This window comes from Natator depressus, chromosome 21 (assembly GCF_965152275.1).
Source record: "Natator depressus isolate rNatDep1 chromosome 21, rNatDep2.hap1, whole genome shotgun sequence".
NCBI classification, from domain to species: Eukaryota; Metazoa; Chordata; order Testudines; family Cheloniidae; genus Natator; species Natator depressus.
In genome coordinates this window covers 9,567,284-9,586,106 of record NC_134254.1, presented here as the reverse complement: position 1 = coordinate 9,586,106, position 18,823 = coordinate 9,567,284, and the positions used below count along the sequence as shown (strand labels likewise).

The 18,823-nt window shown below is 41.6% G+C and overlaps 1 protein-coding gene across 13 annotated transcripts; it reads left to right on the top strand.

Annotated features, from left to right (window-relative positions):
• Nucleotides 1-93: 93 nt before the first annotated feature.
• On the top strand, nt 94-18,823 carry NFYA (nuclear transcription factor Y subunit alpha). Of its 13 annotated transcripts, none has more exons than XM_074936169.1 (10): nt 94-224; nt 4,547-4,666; nt 6,484-6,564; nt 8,862-9,008; nt 11,447-11,578; nt 12,388-12,493; nt 13,358-13,524; nt 14,819-14,992; nt 15,416-15,508; nt 17,155-18,823. In XM_074936169.1, the coding sequence occupies exons 2-10, from the start codon at nt 4,592-4,594 to the stop codon at nt 17,206-17,208; spliced, it is 1,029 nt and encodes a 342-aa protein (XP_074792270.1). In that variant the 5' UTR covers nt 94-224; nt 4,547-4,591; the 3' UTR covers nt 17,209-18,823. The 13 variants fall into 13 exon arrangements, with proteins under 13 accessions (XP_074792270.1, XP_074792267.1, XP_074792266.1 ...); XM_074936166.1 differs by having other exon boundaries at nt 6,484-6,567; XM_074936165.1 differs by having other exon boundaries at nt 6,481-6,564.

Below are 18,823 nucleotides of genomic sequence, written 5' to 3'. Positions count from 1 at the left end.
TTTAGCGCACGCGTAAGAGCTTCGGCTAGGTCGGGCCGGGTGGGCGTGTCCTGCCGAGGAGCGACGGGCGGAACTATTCGGCGCATGCGCCCTGAGTTCCGTCCTCTCTTTGTTCAGGGTTGGGCGCCATTTTGCGCGGCGGCTGAGTGGAGGCGCTGATTGGGTTTCGGGGGCCGGTGGCGGAGCCAATCAGAGCGGGACCCGAACCGGGGGAGCGAGGCACGGTGAGTGCGAGCAGCCAATATGGAGCCCCCGAGCGCCGGCCCTAGCGCCGGGATTGGCGGGGCCGAGTGACCAGTCAGGAGGCCGCTCGCAGGGCCGGCTGGCCGGGCACTGGGGGAGCGGAGGGACGGGGCTCGGCTGCTGGGCCTGGGGCGGGCGCGCCGCCTGCGGAGGGCCCGGGACGCGGCCTGGGGGTCGCCGTCCAGGCTGGAGGGGGCGGCCGGGCTCTGCCCCCGCGGGAGAGGGAGGCGCACCCGCCCCGGCCCGCGGCGGGGCCCGGCTCTGGGGCGTCCCCCGGCTGGGGACCCTGTGCCCCGGGGAGCTCCGTGCAGCGAGAAGGGGCCGCCACGGAGGGAGCCGCCACTGCGCGGGCCCCGCCCTGGGCGAGCCGGGGAGGGGGCTCTGGCGGGTCCCCGCTGGCTTCCCTGGCACATGGGCCTCGGGGTGGGCGAGGGCCCGCCCCCCCCCCCCGCCCCGTCCTTCCCCCTTCGCGCAGCGGAGACCAGCTGCGTGTGCCCCCGCGGGGGAGAGCTACTGAGCCGGCTGCAGCCCGCGCCTGGGCGGGGGGAGCCGCCAGGGTTTCCCCTCCCCCGTGCAGCTGTGGCCAGCATGAGGGGCACGACCCTGTGTGCATCCCGTCTCCCCAGGGGGCTAGGAGCTGCGTGCACCCCATCCCCGACCCCACAGTACAGAGCAGCCCGACCCGCGTTCCCCGAGGAGAACAGCCGTGCAGCGAAAACAGCTGGGGTGAGCAGTTTGGCGCTTGTCTCCCTCTGTCCCATAGAGGGGCTCCCCTGCCATTTCCTTCCCCTCATCAGCGCCGAGCGCTCTGCGGGCTAAGAAAATCCTGCTGTCGGCAGCTCACCACAGTTAAAAGCCCATTCTAGACAAATGGCACATAATGCTCAACTGGACTGAAAATCTCTGGAGGCGCACCCGGACTTGCAGGTTCTGTACGAGGTTAATCATGAAAACTGGCCGCTGCGTCCCCATTGCTGCAGAATAACACGAGATGACTCTCCTGAGCTGCTATTTTTGGCTGAATTCTTTCTTTGACTTTCACTGATGCACTTTGGAGAGAGTGGATGTGATTAGTCATGTATGTTCTTGCTGAAGTACAGGATGAGGTATAATTGATTTCATCATTTCATTTCATTTCACTTAAACCATGTTGACGCTAGAAACTTTGCCTGGTATGGTAATGTGGCTTAGGTGTGTGTGGGGGGCTTTTTAAGCAACATTTTATATGGGCAAACATCCTAGTGTAGATGCAGTTATATTGTCAAAATAACTTTTTGCCAGTATAGCTTATTTCGTTCAGGGAACTGGCATATAAACTATACCAGCAAAAGCGTGCTTTTGTCAGTATACGCTGTATCTACGCGAGGAGTGTCTGCTTGTATAGTTATACCAACAAACTGTTTCTAGTGTAGAAAATAACTTAGTCCCAAGTTATACAGGATTTGTGACCAGTCAGGCCAGCAGTTTGAAGGAGGCGCATGCAGCATAATACAGAATCATTAATCTTTAAAAATTAATTCTGGTTTGCGAAAATTCTCTCTGTTCCTTCTTATGAGGCAACAAAATGTTAAATGAGTGTCTATGGACAAATAAGCTGTATTTAAAAAACAAAAAAAAGTAGTCTTTTTTTTTTTTTCCCCGTGCTGCTTCCCCTCCTCAGTAGATCTTTTGTCCCCACCATTGGTTGAGTCATGATCCTGCATGTCTAAAACCTCATTCTCTTCTCTTATTCTGACACCCAAAAAAGCTGGATTGAGAAGAAATTTCCCAGAACTTTAGGTATTGAAGAAGGGGCCTGGCATTTGGATCTTAGTGTATAATAGGTCTCTGCTTAAAGGTTGGTTGTAGAGTAGATGAAACCAAGGAACTTCTTGTGAGTATGTGCTTGGCTTACGCTTGGCTTATGTGCTATATAACAGGCAGGCACTCACTGCTGAAATACCACCTTGAAGGATGGAATGTGGGAGCTGTTTCATGTGATACTGCACAAGCATTTAGGACAGAAGTGAAGAATACTGTATGCAGTTGAAACTAGAGGGAAAACTTTTGGTAGGCAGAATGTAACTAACAACTAGAAATTCATTTTAGTATCAGTATTAATGATTATACTCTTGCAAAAGGGGATGGGAATTTTTTCTGGCCACGTAATCAGGATTTCAGCATTACATTTTAAGCAGAAGACAGGTTTAAATGCTCTTTGAAGTCACAGTGCCACTGGTCATGTTGCCACCACCACTTCCTGCAATATCCTGGATTTTCCTTAGTTTTCTATCCAAGATAGTTATCAAGCCTGGCCCTGCTTAGTTCATGAGATCAGAAAAGCACACAGCCTGAGGTGGTCTGACTTAGGTCCTCATTTTAAAGTGTTTGGCTATCTGTTCGCTGGGCTTTCTAAAATGCAACCATATTTATGTCTAGTTTTGAAATCCATGCCAAAATTCACTCTTATTCTGCTGGGCCATGAAAAACACTACTGATCCAAAGAAGATCTCTGCGTATTTTGAAAGCTTGTCTATTTCACCAATAGAAGTTGGCCCCTTAAAAGATTTTACCTCACCCACCTTTTCTCTCTAACTGGGCCAGGGACAGATAAAGTTACAGTTGCAGCAAAATGTTGTATCTTTCTGTGCTATGACTCAGATTTTTGCTCTGGTCAGAGGGGCTAGTGTTATTTCTTAATTCCAAACAAAGCTTTTGACAGAGGGAATAAGCAAATTGTTACCACATTTAGACCACGTAGTCTGTCTGGTGCATACTGCACATAGGTTTTTTTTGTTGGCCTGATGCATGTTGATTATATTCATTTGAGTGAGCTAACTAAGTCTTAGATTACATTGCAGTTTTCTTTTGTATTAACCAAAAATAGATGAAGCAATCAGTCTATTTTGAAAGATGAGTAAATCAATAAAAAGCCTTTTTGCAATGGTCTTTATGATAAATGCAAAACAACTAATGCGTCTTAGGTTGCAAAGATAAACATAAAGGCCAGGAATTATAACGGTTTAAGTTTTCGTTGCAGTGTTAACTGAGTCGCATTACACATGGTGTAGCCATATTGGTCCCATGATATTAGAGAGACAAGGTGTGGGAGTTAATCTTTTCTTGGGCCAACTTCTGTTTAGTGAAAGAGACAAGCTTTTGAGCTTAAATAGAGCTTTTCTTCAGATCTGGAATCTAACTAAAGTTCCCAGACCTAAAGAAGAGCTCTGTGCATCTCAAAAGCGTCTCTGTCTCGCCAACAGAAGTTGGTCCAATAAAATACATTACCTTACCCACCTCGTCTCTTACATGACGGAGCTAGTTGAAGTCAGTGGGTGTTGTGACTAAATCCTGTGCAGATATCAAATCTAATTCCTTTATTTTTCTTTTTAAAGTTGCTGAAAAATTTAGGGTGGCTATGAAACTGGATAGCAGTGACTTATTCAATGGTAGAGTAGAACAAATGCTTCATTACAAGTGAAGATCAGAATTCCTCATTTGCTAATCAACTAGGAAATGAAGAAATGGAGATGAGAATAAAGAGAGCTGTGGAACGAATGGTTTTACTTCAGCATTTTCTCCGCTGTGCATTGGAGTGAGGGATCAGGAAAAGGAAAGCTATGGGAGAACCAGTCTGTTTTCAAGTTAAAAGACAAGCAGGAAAAGAAATGGGGAGAACTGTTCATTCCTAAGAGCACAGGGTATTTCAGCCCCTCATGTTACATCATCTTCTAACTGAAAATCTATGAAATTCTTGAGATGTAGCTTGGTGGTCAGGTGATGATTACAGTAAACTCTTCTGCACTGCAGTGTTTTATTTATTAATTATAATTAGTGTATATTATGGTAGTGCATTGAGGACCCAACTGAGATTGAGTTCCCCATGCGCGAAGTGCTATCTATACAAATAGTAAGGTACAGTCCCTGGCCAAGAGTTTACAATCTAGATTGACAAGACAGACAAATTGTAGTAGGGGAAACAGAGGCATGGGAGAGGTGGAATAATTTGCCCAAGATCAGCAGCAGAACTGGGCATAGAACCCTGTTCTCCTGAATCCCAGTCTGGTTCCCAAGCCGTTGGACGATGCTGCCTCTTTTTACACACGAGTTTTGGAAAATACATAATTTTCACATTAAAATATGTGGTCTCTTACTACAAATGAAAATGACGTAATGTAGGTCCTTTACTTGAAACAATGATGTTCTTACTGTTAAGGCGTGTCATCTAAATGTCATTAGATGGCTTGTTTTCCAGTTGCTGTAAACTGATTCTGATCTTGAGCCATTGGGGCAGTAATGATGCATTTTTTTATTGTCTTGTCAGATATCCAGACAGGTGCATTGGGTACAAGATTGGAACTGAGACACTATGGAGCAGTACACAGCAAACAGCAACAGTTCCACAGAACAGATCGTTGTGCAAGCTGGACAGATTCAGCAGCAGGTATGGAAAAATTCTCTTAAAGGGTGAGCTAGAGGTCCTGATATTTGTTACAAGGCGTGTCATGCTCTCTACAGTTCGACCGGGGTATCAAGATGCTGTGTGAGATTGACTGGATGCATGGCTGGTTGACTGTCTTTATCTCTTGCTCAGCAGTTTCATTGTATCATTGGAGTGTGCTTGAATATTAGCAATTGTAATTTATATTAAATAAAATAATAGAAACAACTGATACATACAATGCAAAGCTGAATTAGATTAGGGACTTTATCCTTAAATTCTGACATGAACAAAAATAATAAAAATTAAGATCTTAAATGAAACAATGTAAATTTAAGCACTGAATGTCCACAAACAGGTGTTTATCTTCAAGGGTTGAAATAGGATTGTCTCAAGCAAACTTTGAGAATTTCTCTAGCTTTCCTTTCACAATCATGTTCATGTGAATCACTTTTCCTGGTCCCACTGAAAGATCAGGGTGACAAAGTAATTGCAACAAAGGCCTTTTGCTTTGTACTGGTTAATCTGTCATTTGCTGGACTGTTTCTGTCTGAATCATTCTGCCAAAAACTAACTTCTGGCTTGTGTACAGTAATGTTCAGGCATGTAGAGTTGCTTTTATGAAAGTGTTAGACATGCTTTTAAAATATTATCTTTACCTAGCCTCATATTGTGATGAATTTTCAAGCTGGTTATGTGGATTAGCTGTGTTTAAGCCTTATTTGCTTGTGTTTGGGACAGTGGAAGTGAGCTCTTTAGTTTGTTTCTGCTATGCACATGAGTGAGACAATATGAATCACACTTTCAATTTAAAATAGCACTTTGTTGCTGGTTGTCAAGCAGTGTAAATACCAGACACTTCAGGCCAGGCCCTACTTCCACTGTGGAAATTGACTTTGTCTTCAGTGGGAACAGCGCGTGGCCCTTACAGAGACCATCACTAAGTTATAAAGAAAATAAATTGTGGAAAGTTGAGAGCCATGTAGCTGATGCTGATAGATGGCTAAAATCAGACACTTTTGATTGGTAGATTGACATTTTGTAATTATAAAGATTTGTCATCTTTTGCCCTGTAACACTTTGCAAAAGGCAGTATGACCAAACCTTGACCTAGTTTTAATTTCTTGTATTGGTTTTCAAAGTTAATGTAGTACTGGTGGTTGTTTTGAAAAGGAATCCTTGAATGCTGGTTTTAACAAAACGTGAATGGTTCAGTCTTAGTCTAATTCTCTGTGGATGGATGTCCATGTCTCACAAACCACTACTGCAATTGGCACTGATTATTTTTGGGAATCTCTCCTAAGAGGTTAGAGATAGGATGGGTCATTAGAGATTAAACTATTCTCTTCAGATTGCCCCTCAAGCACATGGGCTGGGTATGTAAAACTTACCTTGCTGCTGTTCATGCTGTGCCTTTTCTGTTGCATAAAGGACTTTGGAGCCACTTATTTGAGAGTCGGGGTCTGACAGCAGCTGCACTTCTGTAATAACGAGTATGCGCAATTAAAGGGAAAATACTTAAATAAACATGGGATAATTTTTAAAAAACAATAGAGACTTCAAATTTTGAAAAATACTTTGACAGTGTCACTTGTGTTATGTTTTGTTTGTTGCTGACTCCTGCCAGTGAGCCCACATCGGGTTTGCTGGTATTCCTTTCCTAAGATAATGTGAGCATGTTCAGCATTCCTGTGTTCCAAGAACAAGTGATATGAGAACTTTAAGTTCTCCCTGTCCCATCGGTAAGGTTCTCTCTTGTCTTGAGCTCTGCATTTCCTTGTTGTTAAGTTTCAAGCTATTCCTGTTCCTGTTCCCAGCAGCAGGGTGGTGTCACTGCTGTCCAGTTGCAGACAGAGGCCCAGGTGGCAACTGCCTCAGGCCAGCAAGTCCAGACCCTCCAGGTAGTGGTGATCTCTCTAATTGTGTCTATGTGCGCACTGCATGAACTTCCCCATCGCCTCATCTCTAATGCTCTGTTTCTACCAGGGTTTGAAATAGGGACAGAATTAGTGGCAGTGTCATTGGTCTGTAGCAGCTGGGACATATGTCAATTGCAGTTTCATTCAATAAAAGGAATGAAGCGGTTAGAGCTGTTTGTTGGATCTAAAATGCATGCAGCCAAACCCTGATCCATTCATGAAAACTCTCTGCTGGTGTGATTATGAAGACTTTTTGTGTGGCTTCTCTGTGGAAAGAAGCCAAAGTGGGGTTGAAGAGAGAATTTTTTTTCTGACTAGAAACGAAAACTGAGGATTTTCTTGCCTGCTATGGGATTGAGATAATTACTGACCACGTATTTCTACTGTGACAACACGAGCAGATCCATAAATTGCATCTTAATTACTACCAAAACCCACTACCAGTTGGGAAGGGATGCAGGTTATTTCAAACCCTGATTTCTGTTCATGTGAAATGTTCCACATCTTACAAGCTTCATCTCATTGGTTTGTGTGGCAGGTCTTTAAAGGGATGAAAAACCCCTTGATGGTAGATGTTGCAAGATTGATACAGCTTTTTCGACCCATGTCGGGGGTCTTTGTGGGGCTGGGGGGTCTTCCTCTTTTCTTTGGAGAAAAAATGCTCTGGATGGTCAGAATAGTCCTGCGAATAATGAAGTATATGCAGTGGTTTCCTGATGTGAGCTAAAATGTGAAAGAGGGTGAGCTGGTAGAATTGGCTTTCTTCAAGCTCGATTGTATCACAGTCCTATTGCGGAAAAGTTTGCTTTTCATCTCTCCTTTTTCGCTTGCGTTTTTAAAAATACATTAACAAAAATCCTAGATTGATGATATCATTTTATTTCAATTTAAGCATATCTGCTAATTACTTTTTGCTGCTTTGTGGCTGTTGTATGCATGCTTGCATCTCTTTCACTATATTGTAATGCATACTGTTCACTTCTCATTATTGAAAGTGGTTTTTTATATGTTGGGAACAGTGGGTGGAAGAGACTGAGTAGTAGGACTATCAGATGACTTAATGAAGCCAGGATATCCTATTTGGGAGCTTGACTGCTGATACATACCTAGGGTTGCTGATGGGTGTGTCATTGTATAAGCCACTAATGCATTTCAGCATATAGAAAGTGGAGCTTTTTCCTTTAAGGGACCTTATTATTTTAGATAGTTTCATAAATTCTGAAATTTTTTTTACTGATGATGATTCAGTCACAGATTGGTCTCCTGCACTGTAATTAGTTGAAAGCCGGGGGATAGAAGTGTCAAAAAAGAGAGATCTGGAGGTAGAAGTCAGAGGTGATGGTCATTGGCCTTTGAAAGCCCTTGAAGTTTCCATGTTAACTGAAATTAGAGTTCAGTGGTTGCTCTATTATGCTTTTTCTTCCCCACTACGAAATATGTTAAGTGCAGTGAAGAATAATCCTGTTGTCCATTGCCTCCCACTCCAAGCTTAAGACGTAAAGATGTGGCTTTTATTCAGCTCTTCAAATGGCATATTTTTGGGCAGATGGCTTTTCCTTCTTGCTAGATAAATGTAGCTGAATGGAGTTTTCCGTTGCCTTCCTTTCTCCCCAAGGCCTCTTCCCAAAGAATATTTGTAAGGGCTTTTATGTCTGTTCTAGAAACCTTCACCAGTCCAAGACTTGCTGGTTCACATTTTCATCCACTCTTCCTTTCTGAGCCATACTTCCTGCTGGTACAAGTACAACTTCCCTTTATGATCACAAGAAGATGCTCCAAGAACATTGTATGCTATATCCATCTGGAAATTAAGATGCAATGAGAATGTAATTTCTTGAACCCCACCTGCCAAGGTAGCTTTATATTGGAGCCTTTACTCATCTGCATCTTAATGAAATACAAAAACTTATTGTGGATTGTGAGCTCTTTTTTGAAAGGTTCCAGTTCTCAGGCTGTCTATATTAGTGTATGCACAGTTTAGCCAGATGTACTATATAAATATTGTACATGCTTCATTGTATCTGGACTTTGTGGTTTTTGATTAGGCAGTAGCAGAAAAGGACAACTTACTAAATTCTGCAACACAAGATGGAGACACTTCAAAATTTTAGTTGTTGGAAGTTGTGCATAAAAACAATTTAGAGACTATTATTTAGTTTTCATGGCCCTTCCACTGAAATAAATAAACATTTAGCCCTCTATTTATCAGTTTCACGTAAGGTTTTTTTATCATCTGACTTTGTTTCATTGTTTTGTTTGTTGTTTCTTCCCTTCTCTAGGTCCAGGGTCAGCCATTAATGGTACAAGTAAGCGGAGGTCAGCTGATCACATCAACCGGCCAGCCGATCATGGTGCAAGCTGTGCCCGGGGGCCAGGGCCAGACCATCATGCAAGTCCCAGTTTCTGGATCGCAAGGATTGCAGCAGGTCAGTATACTCTTAATTTCATTAATCATAATGGTCAAGGAATGAACTATGGCTGTCACAGGGAAGATCATAAGCTAGTGTAAATTGTCATTGCTTCTTTGAAGTCAAGGGAACCATGACAACTTATACCAGCTGAGGATCTGCCCCAGTGAGCATTGTATGAACCACTGTGACAGTTCTTGAGGCGCCCAGGACTGAGAGTCTCCTTGTTACGTCTCCCTCCCTCTCGCGAGAGGAAGAATTGAATATGCTTAACTTGTGCCAGGTACCTGAAGCCTCCAGTCTGTTAGCCTCTAAATATTTTCCGCAGGGCTATGCCAGCCCTTACTTTGCCATGCAGGTTAATAATAGGTGCACCCCAATCTCTGAGCCACTTTGAAGTGTTCCCCCTGTAGTATGCAGCCCCTTATTGACTGAACCCTGATAGTAGTTCCAGGTAAGCTGTCCCCCAAAGGCAATTGTGTACGGCTTGAATGATTCGACCCAGCGTCAGCTCTTTGTATAATACTACAGCATGGAGTTATATTTTGTATTTATAGTGATGACAGTACATGAATTTATTATCAAGGATTAAATTTTAAGAGATAGTAAGTAAACATCATGGAAACCAGTTACGTATAAAACCAAGTCATCACTCACTTTCTAGAGATTAAACTTAATTTAGCAAGCTAAGGTTCTGTCTAAGGAAGTTTCTCACCCCAGATGTCTTCTGCAGCATTTCAGCCTAGCCTGGTTGAGATCCCGTTTTCATGAATGTAGATGCACTGGCTGTGTACTTCCCCAGGTGCAAGATAGTCTTTTTGCCTTCCCTTGTCTGCCCCAAAGTTCATTGTTTGCTCCCAGAGACAGGACAGCCCCCTGCGGTTCTGTCTCCAGTGTCTTGTGTCCATGTTGACTTCATATCTAAAAGGGGTTTCCATTGTGTTGGCTTCCAGTGGTTAATTTATATTTGACAGAGAGATATACTCTTACCTCCTTTCTTGAAGAAACCTGTTTTTCTCTTTGGTCAGCGACAGACTTCAAAACATATTTTCAATATGTATACACAACTCCTTAAATATCATTCATACATATGTCATGCAATGATTATGAGGATCAGTATGACACAAACGTTTTATTAGAGACCTCACATGCCATTCTTTATGGATAAATACTGTGAAAGCAGGTGCTAGGTGTAAGTGCATTTGTCAGTCCTGTTAGGAGTTGCTGTTACGTAACAGTGAACTCTTTGCCAGCTGTCCCCCATGAGGCTCTGTGTCACAACCAAATATTAAAAGTGAAGCTTCTTCTCTATTTCAAGTATATTTCCAATGGGTGCTGCAAATATACTCAGCACAGTCCCCTGAAATGCAGCCAGAGCTTTTTCTGGTTCCTGGCAGCTGTAACACACAGCAGTTCCATGCCTACTCATGTGCTTGTCCCATAAAAATATAGGATTCCTTGAAAATGCTTCAGGACTAACATGAAGTTCAGTTATTCCGATGTATGAAGGCTGGAGGAGAATTTAAAACCTCTGGCTTCACGGAGAGTAATAGTACTTGGTGGGATAGGATTATTTTTCAGTAATACACATTGGATAGAACTATCATTTGGTTTTAGGCACGGCCTTGGTAAGTGTTCCTCAAAAACAAAGGGTGGAAAAGTTAAGCAACTCATGCAAAAGATGTTCCTCTGTTTGTGTCGTCTGGTGGTTAGAGCATGGGGATTGTGAGTCTGGCATCGCAGAATTTTTGTCTGTGCCATGCCACTAACTTGCTGTGTTGATGGGGTTATTTAGTGACTTGTGAAATACTTCAGTATACTTGGCTGAAAGGCACTATTTATTAGGAAAACACTTACCATTCCTCAGTGTAACATACTCTATACAGCCTATATATTTGAAGAAAGTGTGTAATTGGGATTTTCAGCAATGGGGGCTGATGGTATTCCAGTTTATCCTGAGAGGTGCACCAAGAGGGGTGGAAAGTATCTCTTCTCTGCAAGGTTAGTCTTACACTTTTGTAATACCAGGCTACTTTTATGTGCTTGATAATTAGCACTTGTAATACTTTACAGCTATCTTAATAAACCCGTAAAGTCCCATTCCTCCTGTGATTTAGGTAAGTATTATCCCTGGTCTCATGCTCAAAGCTAGTGTATTTCTCTCTCTGATTATGCTGTATTTAGTAAACAGTGGAGAGCTGACAGGGCATGATGACATGAGCATGTATATTTGCTTCTTTCTGCTTAGTCTTATCCTCCCTTGCATTAGTGATTACTATGTCACAGGGCAGGAATAAATTAAAACAAACCCTCTCCATTAAAAGAGGAAAGTTAGTGGGGTTTTTCCCCAATGGCTGCAGTAGATGACTATTGGAAGATGATTTGATAATGCCGAGGCCAAAGGGAAAAAACTAACAGGTTTAGTTAATGTTCCTTTCTGACTCTTCCTTCCACAGATTCAGTTGGTCCAGCCAGGTCAGATTCAGATTCAAGGTGGGCAGGCTGTGCAGGTGCAGGGTCAACAGGGCCAGACCCAGCAGATCATTATTCAGCAGCCACAGACTGCAGTTACTGCTGGCCAGACACAGGTAACTGCACCAGCATGAAAAGGATTTGTAATGGGCTTACAATAAGGGAGAAAATTTTAGAAAGTTAGTTTCCAGAACCATCTGATATTGAAATAAATTCACCTTTTATGCTATTTTCTTTTTTGCAAATCGCTTTGCTGGGACAGAATAACCGTATTTGTCACTTAGTTTCACCAACTTGTTCTTATTTGTACATTATTGATTTGGGATTTCCTGAATGGGAATGTTTTAAAATGAAAAGTACTGTTGAATTTAACATTCCTCACCCCAAAAAATTTTCAACAGTTATAGTTACATTAGACTTTTGTGAAATCTTTTTTATTTAGGAACAGGGTTTTTTTGTTACTGTTACTTGAGTATCCGTTTAACATGTTGATCATGAAATATGAGACCTAGATCTTTTAAAAAAAAAAAATACTCCCAGTGTATTAAAAATATTTGTGTATGTAGAACTGCCCTTTTTAAACTCTGTGATGTCTCTTGTGAACTTTTGAAAAACTTGCGGTTGCTACTACTATTACACAATAATATCACAAGAAGTTCTTGATGCATCTACGGATTTGATCAGTTAATTTAGTCCCGCATTTCTCTTGTTCCTTACAACAAATTTAAGTACAAGTTTTGTATATATTTTAAGTATCTTTTACTCTTCAGTTGAAATTGGCGTGTAAATACACAGTTCTATTCTGAGTATTCGTAATAAAATCAAAGGAGACTCACGTTCTCGGGTTCAATATGGACATTAACAGGGATGGAAATCTTTAACTTCTCAGCAATTTGTAATTTGTGATGATCTTTGTTCCATTTAGACCCAGCAGCAGATAGCAGTTCAAGGGCAGCAGGTGGCACAGACAGCAGAAGGCCAGACCATTGTCTATCAGCCTGTTAATGCTGATGGAACTATTCTTCAACAAGGTGTGAACTTTGGCTTATAAAGGGCAGCACATTCTGTTAAGTTACAGTGAAAGTTTCCAGAGAGACACATACTATTTCATTTCTTCTTGGCTGCTTAGTGTTGAGAAACACCGTGACAATTGGAAGAGCAAAAGTTTTTGTTCCTCTTCCTTCTGTCTGTCTTTAGAGTTGGAATTGTAGGTTTTTACTACTCTTGACATCAGTAAGATTTTTTTTTTCTGATGTGCCTTATATTGCTGGTAACAGAATGTGTTGTACCAGCTGTGATGCAGAGTTTGAAATGTACAAATAAGCGCAGGAGATTTTTTTTTCACATTGACCATATAGATTCACATTTGTAGAGCTATCTTTTTAAATAGCTACAGAAATCCTTTTCCCCAGACCACAGTGAAGCAGATAAATTAATCCTCCCCTCCCCAGCCCTTTGCAGGGCTGGTTACTAGGAATCTGCAAATATAAATGTAAAGCTCTTTGGTGTGGAAAGTGCAAATGGGATTACGGAATAAGACTCAGTTCTTCACTTGCAGGTTTAATGTTTAAATAGAATGTGAGCTTTGGGTTCCTGACAAATTGTCAGTGGAGAGTGCAAGCATCTACATTTCGTTTTTGAGCTTGCAGAGAAATGGCTTCCAATATGGGCTGTGACTCCAATGTATGTGACAAATAAACACGTTGAAAAGTTGAGTGCATTTGTGTATTAAGGACAGATGATGGGATTTGGTTAGTAGTTTGCTTGTCACATTTTTTTGCCATCCTCTTGTACGTTATGCAAGAGCGAGTGAATGAAAATAGAAGTGGGACTAATTGTGTTCCCTTCGTTCTTTCTGTGTGCGTGTTTTTGTTTTGTGTTTTATTTTCTTAAAGTTACAGTCCCTGTTACAGGCATGATCACCATCCCAGCAGCCAGTTTGGCAGGAGCACAAATTGTCCAGGCAGGAGCCAACACCAATACAACTAGCAGTGGGCAAGGGACTGTAACTGTGACGCTACCAGTTGCTGGAAATGTGGTCAATTCAGGTGGAATGGTTATGGTATGTATGGAATGTCCAAGTTTTTTCACTTTTTTTGTCATTTTACAAGTTAAATTTTAAGTTTTCTGTCTTCGAACTGCGGCTTGAGATTCATGTTAGCTTCACCTAATATGCTCAGTCTTCTCAGAAATTAGTTGTAATTAGGACTTCCTTTTGGTTTAATAAGGATTTAAAATTGGAGTAAATAATTGTACTGTTGAATCTGTATGGCAAATTATTACATAGGTCATGCTTCCTCTTCTGATAACTCTCCTTTTTTAAAAAACTGGAATAAATAGATTGTAATATTTAATCTAGGAGTAGTCCTAGCCATTTTGCTGGCCAGGGCAGAAAACATTTTCATTGCCCCCACCAGCCTGAGTGGCTGAACAAAAAAAAAAAAAACGAAAGCCCAAAGCCAAACCAAAAAAACCCACCAGCTAGCCAATCAGAACATAGCACTCACACACACGAGGTATGGGGTCCCCTAGAAGTTGGCCGCCTTACTCATCTAGCTGTAGAACCATCCCGGATTTAATTTCTGTGGGGAGTTATTACATAGATCATGCTTCCTCTCCCCTATAATTTTATTATTGAATTCAAAGAAGTTCAAAATTTTAATATAAAGGAACTTTTATTAGAGATACATACAAATTTGAAGAGGTTCAAGCAAAAACATGCTATTCTTCAGTATCCCATAGATGTGTTTTTCTGGTAAATAAGTGCTTTGTTCTGCTCATGCTATTACTGCATTTGTGCTGAGATTCCCTCTTGGCTTGTGTTTTACTGTTCAGCTCCATTAGATGGCAGCAGACATTTTATAAGTAGCACTTGTTTAATAAACATACAGAAATAGTTAGACAAGTAGAACATACACTAATAAAATACAAATAGAAGAGATGTGTATAATACATTACGTTGTACAGGAAAACGACGTGCAGCTTTTACCATAAATCTGGTTATGTAGGAATCTGAACAGGTTTTCATATCGTCCTGTAAATGTCAGGTACAAAACAATCAGTTCAAAAGTGAACATTTGTTTAGAGAAACTTTAGACAGTAATATTTATTTACATTTAGCTTTTTATACAAACAACAAAATATCAGAAACATTGGCAATGTGTAACTGACAGTTTGTTGAGTGGTGTGCAGTTGGCTTGATACTCCGTCACTTTGGAGCAGACACAATTGTTTTTAAGACCATGCATCTTTTCAGTTACTTCTACATTAATATTTTTGGACTGATCGTATCTCCTTTTGTGTATGTAGCTTCTGCTGTGAACCGTATGCATATGAGAGTGTTCTTCTTTACACAGATGGTACCAGGGGCTGGATCAGTACCAGCTATTCAGAGGATTCCATTGCCAGGGGCAGAGATGCTTGAAGAGGAGCCTCTCTATGTAAATGCCAAGCAGTACCATCGAATCCTGAAGAGGAGGCAGGCACGAGCCAAGCTGGAAGCTGAGGGGAAAATCCCCAAAGAGAGGAGGGTGAGTATATAATCCAAGGTTACTTTTTAGACACAGTGTGGAGGAATGACATTGCATTATAAGGGTATAGAAGACATTTTGGGTGATATGGAGAACATTGGAGTTGATTCTAATAGACTTCTTCCTGCCTTGTGCAACATACATATGTCTGTCTCACCGATGGGTATTCCTTGTCACATTTTGTCTTTGACAGGCATCAGAGCCATTTCTGAGTCCATGTGTTGCAATCCTATTTACTTCCTTGGCTCTTAATTGTTGAAAGTATATGTGGTCGTATTGTAACTGGCGAGTACACTGACTTTCCTCAAAGGCACTCTTTATTTTTCATTAGAAGGAACTGGTTCTGAGTGCTCAGCTGCAGTAATAATACTGAGCTAGAAAGCATTGAATGGTTCCTGGCTATTCTTTTTCTTATTGTTGCAGAAATACTTGCATGAGTCTAGACATCGTCATGCCATGGCTAGGAAACGGGGAGAAGGTGGGCGTTTTTTCTCACCGAAGGAAAAGGATATGCAGGTGAGAAAAACCTTTGCTTCCAGCTATGCTCTTTGTATGGCTGAAATTTGCACATGCCTTCCGAGTAGCCCTCTGCTGCTTTCCTGACCTTGTTGGGCTAAGCCCCTGGCCTTTTTCCCCAATCCGCATTTCAGGCTTTATGTGGAAAGTCTCCTATCTCACTTACTGTATAGAACATGTCCTCAAGTAGCTAGGCCATAGTAATCTTAATATAAACCTGTATTCAAGTTTGTTTTATAAATGGAGAGAAATGTAATAGCTGTATTTGTTTGCCTGTACAGAAAGATGCAGTCAGCTGCTCCTTTTGTCAACTGCCTCAATAGGGTAGTGAAAGATGGATGAAAGTCAAGGAGCACGCAGTGTGAAATTCAGAAGTGGGCATGTTCGGCTCTTTTTATTTTTAAAATTACAGCTTTAATATTTCACGCTTGTTTTAAATGAAGTGAAAGGAGCAGGAGAGGCTTTCAGAAAAGTGAATATAATAGGGTAGAAAATAGAAAGCACCATTGCCTTTTACAGCATCGAGGTAGGAGCGTATCTTTAACCTAAGAGATCCATTCTCTTTAGGGATAAGATACCTCTTTAGTACATACCAACTCCTTCCCAACCATGTCTCGTACATGATTGGCTTGAGTTGTGAGCTGTTGTCAAAGAACAGAGCTGGTTTGCTTGAAATTCATCTAATTTAGTACTGTAGACTGGAATGTACTGTTTAAAAGTCATAATTCTCTATGATGTGTGATACAATGTTCTTGTCATCTGTAAATTTATGCCTCTTCTATCCTAGTGTCCCTAGAAAATGTGAGGAAAATGTCTGTAGTAAAGAGAGGATTAATTTTCCGGGGATGGAATGAGTAATGCTGTCAACACTTTAAACTTAAAGGGATGTAGATGTTACTCCTTAAGGGAGAAGGGGAGATGCGATTTAAGCTGTTAACTTAAGGCTCTCCTTCCTTAAGGAATATCTCTTTACTCCCAGGACCTAAAACTTCACTGGTTCCTCTGAATTAGAATCCCACATTCTAACTCAGTGGATTTCAACCTGTGGTCCATGGACCCCTGGGGGTCCGCAGACAGTCTAAGATTTCCAAAGGGTTCTGCACCTCCATTTGACATTTTTTAGGGGTCCACAAATGGAAAAAGTTTGAAAATCACTGTTCTAACTGCATGCTTCATTTGCGTTCAACGGCTTTCTAAAGCCGCTTGAAGGTACAGTATCACTTGGCTTTGAATATTGGAGATTTTGGCAGGTCTCACACCTGTCTAACTATGGCAATAAAAGGTTGTTTGGCAAAGCTACTTTTGTCGTCTAAGGTTACTTATCTTTTCCCAATCATGCAGTCTTGCATTTACTACCGGAGATGTGCTGTTTGACTGGAAGAGTCTTGCAGAGTTAGTTTCTTAACCTGTAGGTTTTATGAACCAGCACCTCAGCTGGTGTAAACTGGGTTAGCTCCACTGAAGTCAGTGAAACTACACTGGTTTATACTAAGCTGAGTTTCTGGCTCAGTAACTCTTCATATATATTTTTTTCTTTTGGACAAAGGGAGATATTTGCCCTCGAGGATTGGCTGCTGTAGTAGAAGTACTTTGCTGTAAGGAAAATACTTCAGGGTCACAGTATTGTTTGTCTTTTGTATCTACAGGATCCAACTCAGGCAAATGAAGAAGCAATGACACAGATGATCAGAGTATCCTAACCACTGTCTGAAGGAAAAAGTAACCGAGCAAGTTTCCTGTCCCTCTGCAAGTGTGTCCTATCTTACCAGTGTATCAAGCAAACCTTCCAATGGGACAATCACCATATCTTAGCCTACCCTTTTCTATACAACAAAAACCACCTTTCCAGTAAGTGGTTTGTTTGGGATTTTAACTGCAGTGGACTCTGCAAATAGAAATTATAGGGACCTTTTTGGTATACCCATGTAATTCAACGCAGGGGTTTGAAAGTCTGACAACTCATGCCTTTTACATTTCTTGAATTAAGGTTAGCCAACTGACACAGTGCTTATCAATAAGTCTGGCATGCTGAAGCAGGGCTAACTGAGACCATAGAGATCCATGGCCCTTCGGCAGAGGAGTAATCCAGTTTGTAGCAACCAGAGCTAACACGGCTACACCACAGTGCTTTGTTTTCCCAGTGGAGATTTGTTGTTTATATCCACTCCTCAGCTTTGGACTTCATTTACTGACAGCTGAACTGTTCACTTGTAGTTGCATTTGCCCTTCTGGAACTGTGTAACAGAACAGAAAGAGGTTCTCTAAGCGCCATCCTGTAAAAGTAAACAGCAAGCTCTTTTCTGGAAAAGTTCAGCCATCTTGTCAAGTTGTTGTGAATATTGCAAGACCTTTACAAGAATTGAAATATTGTATATCTGTTCCAAGGAGTAAGATGGGAGTGGATCATTGACTCAGAGCTAAGTAGGGAAAACAACCTTGGCGCTGGTGGCATGTTGCTAGCAATGGATGCCTTGAAAGGAGAAATCCAGCTACTGGGATAAAAAATGATAAAAAAAAGTTTGAGATTCTCTTCTAAAAGAAGTTCAGTGTTGGTTTTTACTCTGCCAGTGCAGAACTTGGTTACTCCAAGAGATGAAATCTGGAACCTCAGAATGGAGGGATTGACTATTTCCCACTGTGGCTGTTTGAGTGTGTTTTAAATTTCAGATGGTTCTGTACGGTGCTTTGACCTTATTCAGGGCGAAGGATGGCTCCATCACAACTGGAGCAGAGGCCAGCTCAATTTGGTGCATTCTGGTCTAGCTCAAAGACTATTTATGCAGTGAGGGTAAATGTTGATGATCCCTTCAGGCTTTTTATGAAATATCCTCTTTTATAAACATGGCACTTAGAGAATGAAGGAGGAATGTTTGCTTTTTTTTAGTAGGATCCCTTTTTTGTGACTTCTTTATATGAGCATCTGTTGAATACCTTAGTGATTAGCCACTCTTGGATTTTGAACTTGGTCCATCATCCTGGCTTTGAAATTTGGCAATGGGATCTGAGGTTTCTATAGCTTCTAGCAAGTGAAATTTAGCTGCCTATTTCCACCCTTACTTCATCCGCACTTAAGCTGATCCCCTTTACACATCTACGGTGCTCTGTGTTTTAAATCTTAAGACTGTATTGGGTCACCAGAATTAAGTGTGATGGGTGAGTCTGAATGATGAAAGCAGTGGAGAGGAGAGTCTTCATGGGTGAAGTAGTGAAGAAGGAGATTTGGAAAGGCTAGGTAAATTTCAGGGGAGTCTGTCTTAAGGTAGCAGAGCAAGCACAGTTGTTTGGAGAATATGCCATATACCATCTCCTCAAATC

What these genes read in the sequence shown, in the direction of transcription:
- NFYA (XM_074936162.1), top strand. Translation starts at nt 4,592, where the DNA reads ATGGAGCAGTACACAGCAAACAGCAACAGTTCCACAGAACAGATCGTT. An exon ending in TTACTGCTGGCCAGACACAG is followed by an intron (nt 11,579 to 12,387) that starts GTAACTGCACCA and finishes TGTTCCATTTAG; the next exon opens with ACCCAGCAGCAGATAGCAGT. An exon ending in CGAAGGAAAAGGATATGCAG is followed by an intron (nt 15,509 to 17,154) that starts GTGAGAAAAACC and finishes TTGTATCTACAG; the next exon opens with GATCCAACTCAGGCAAATGA.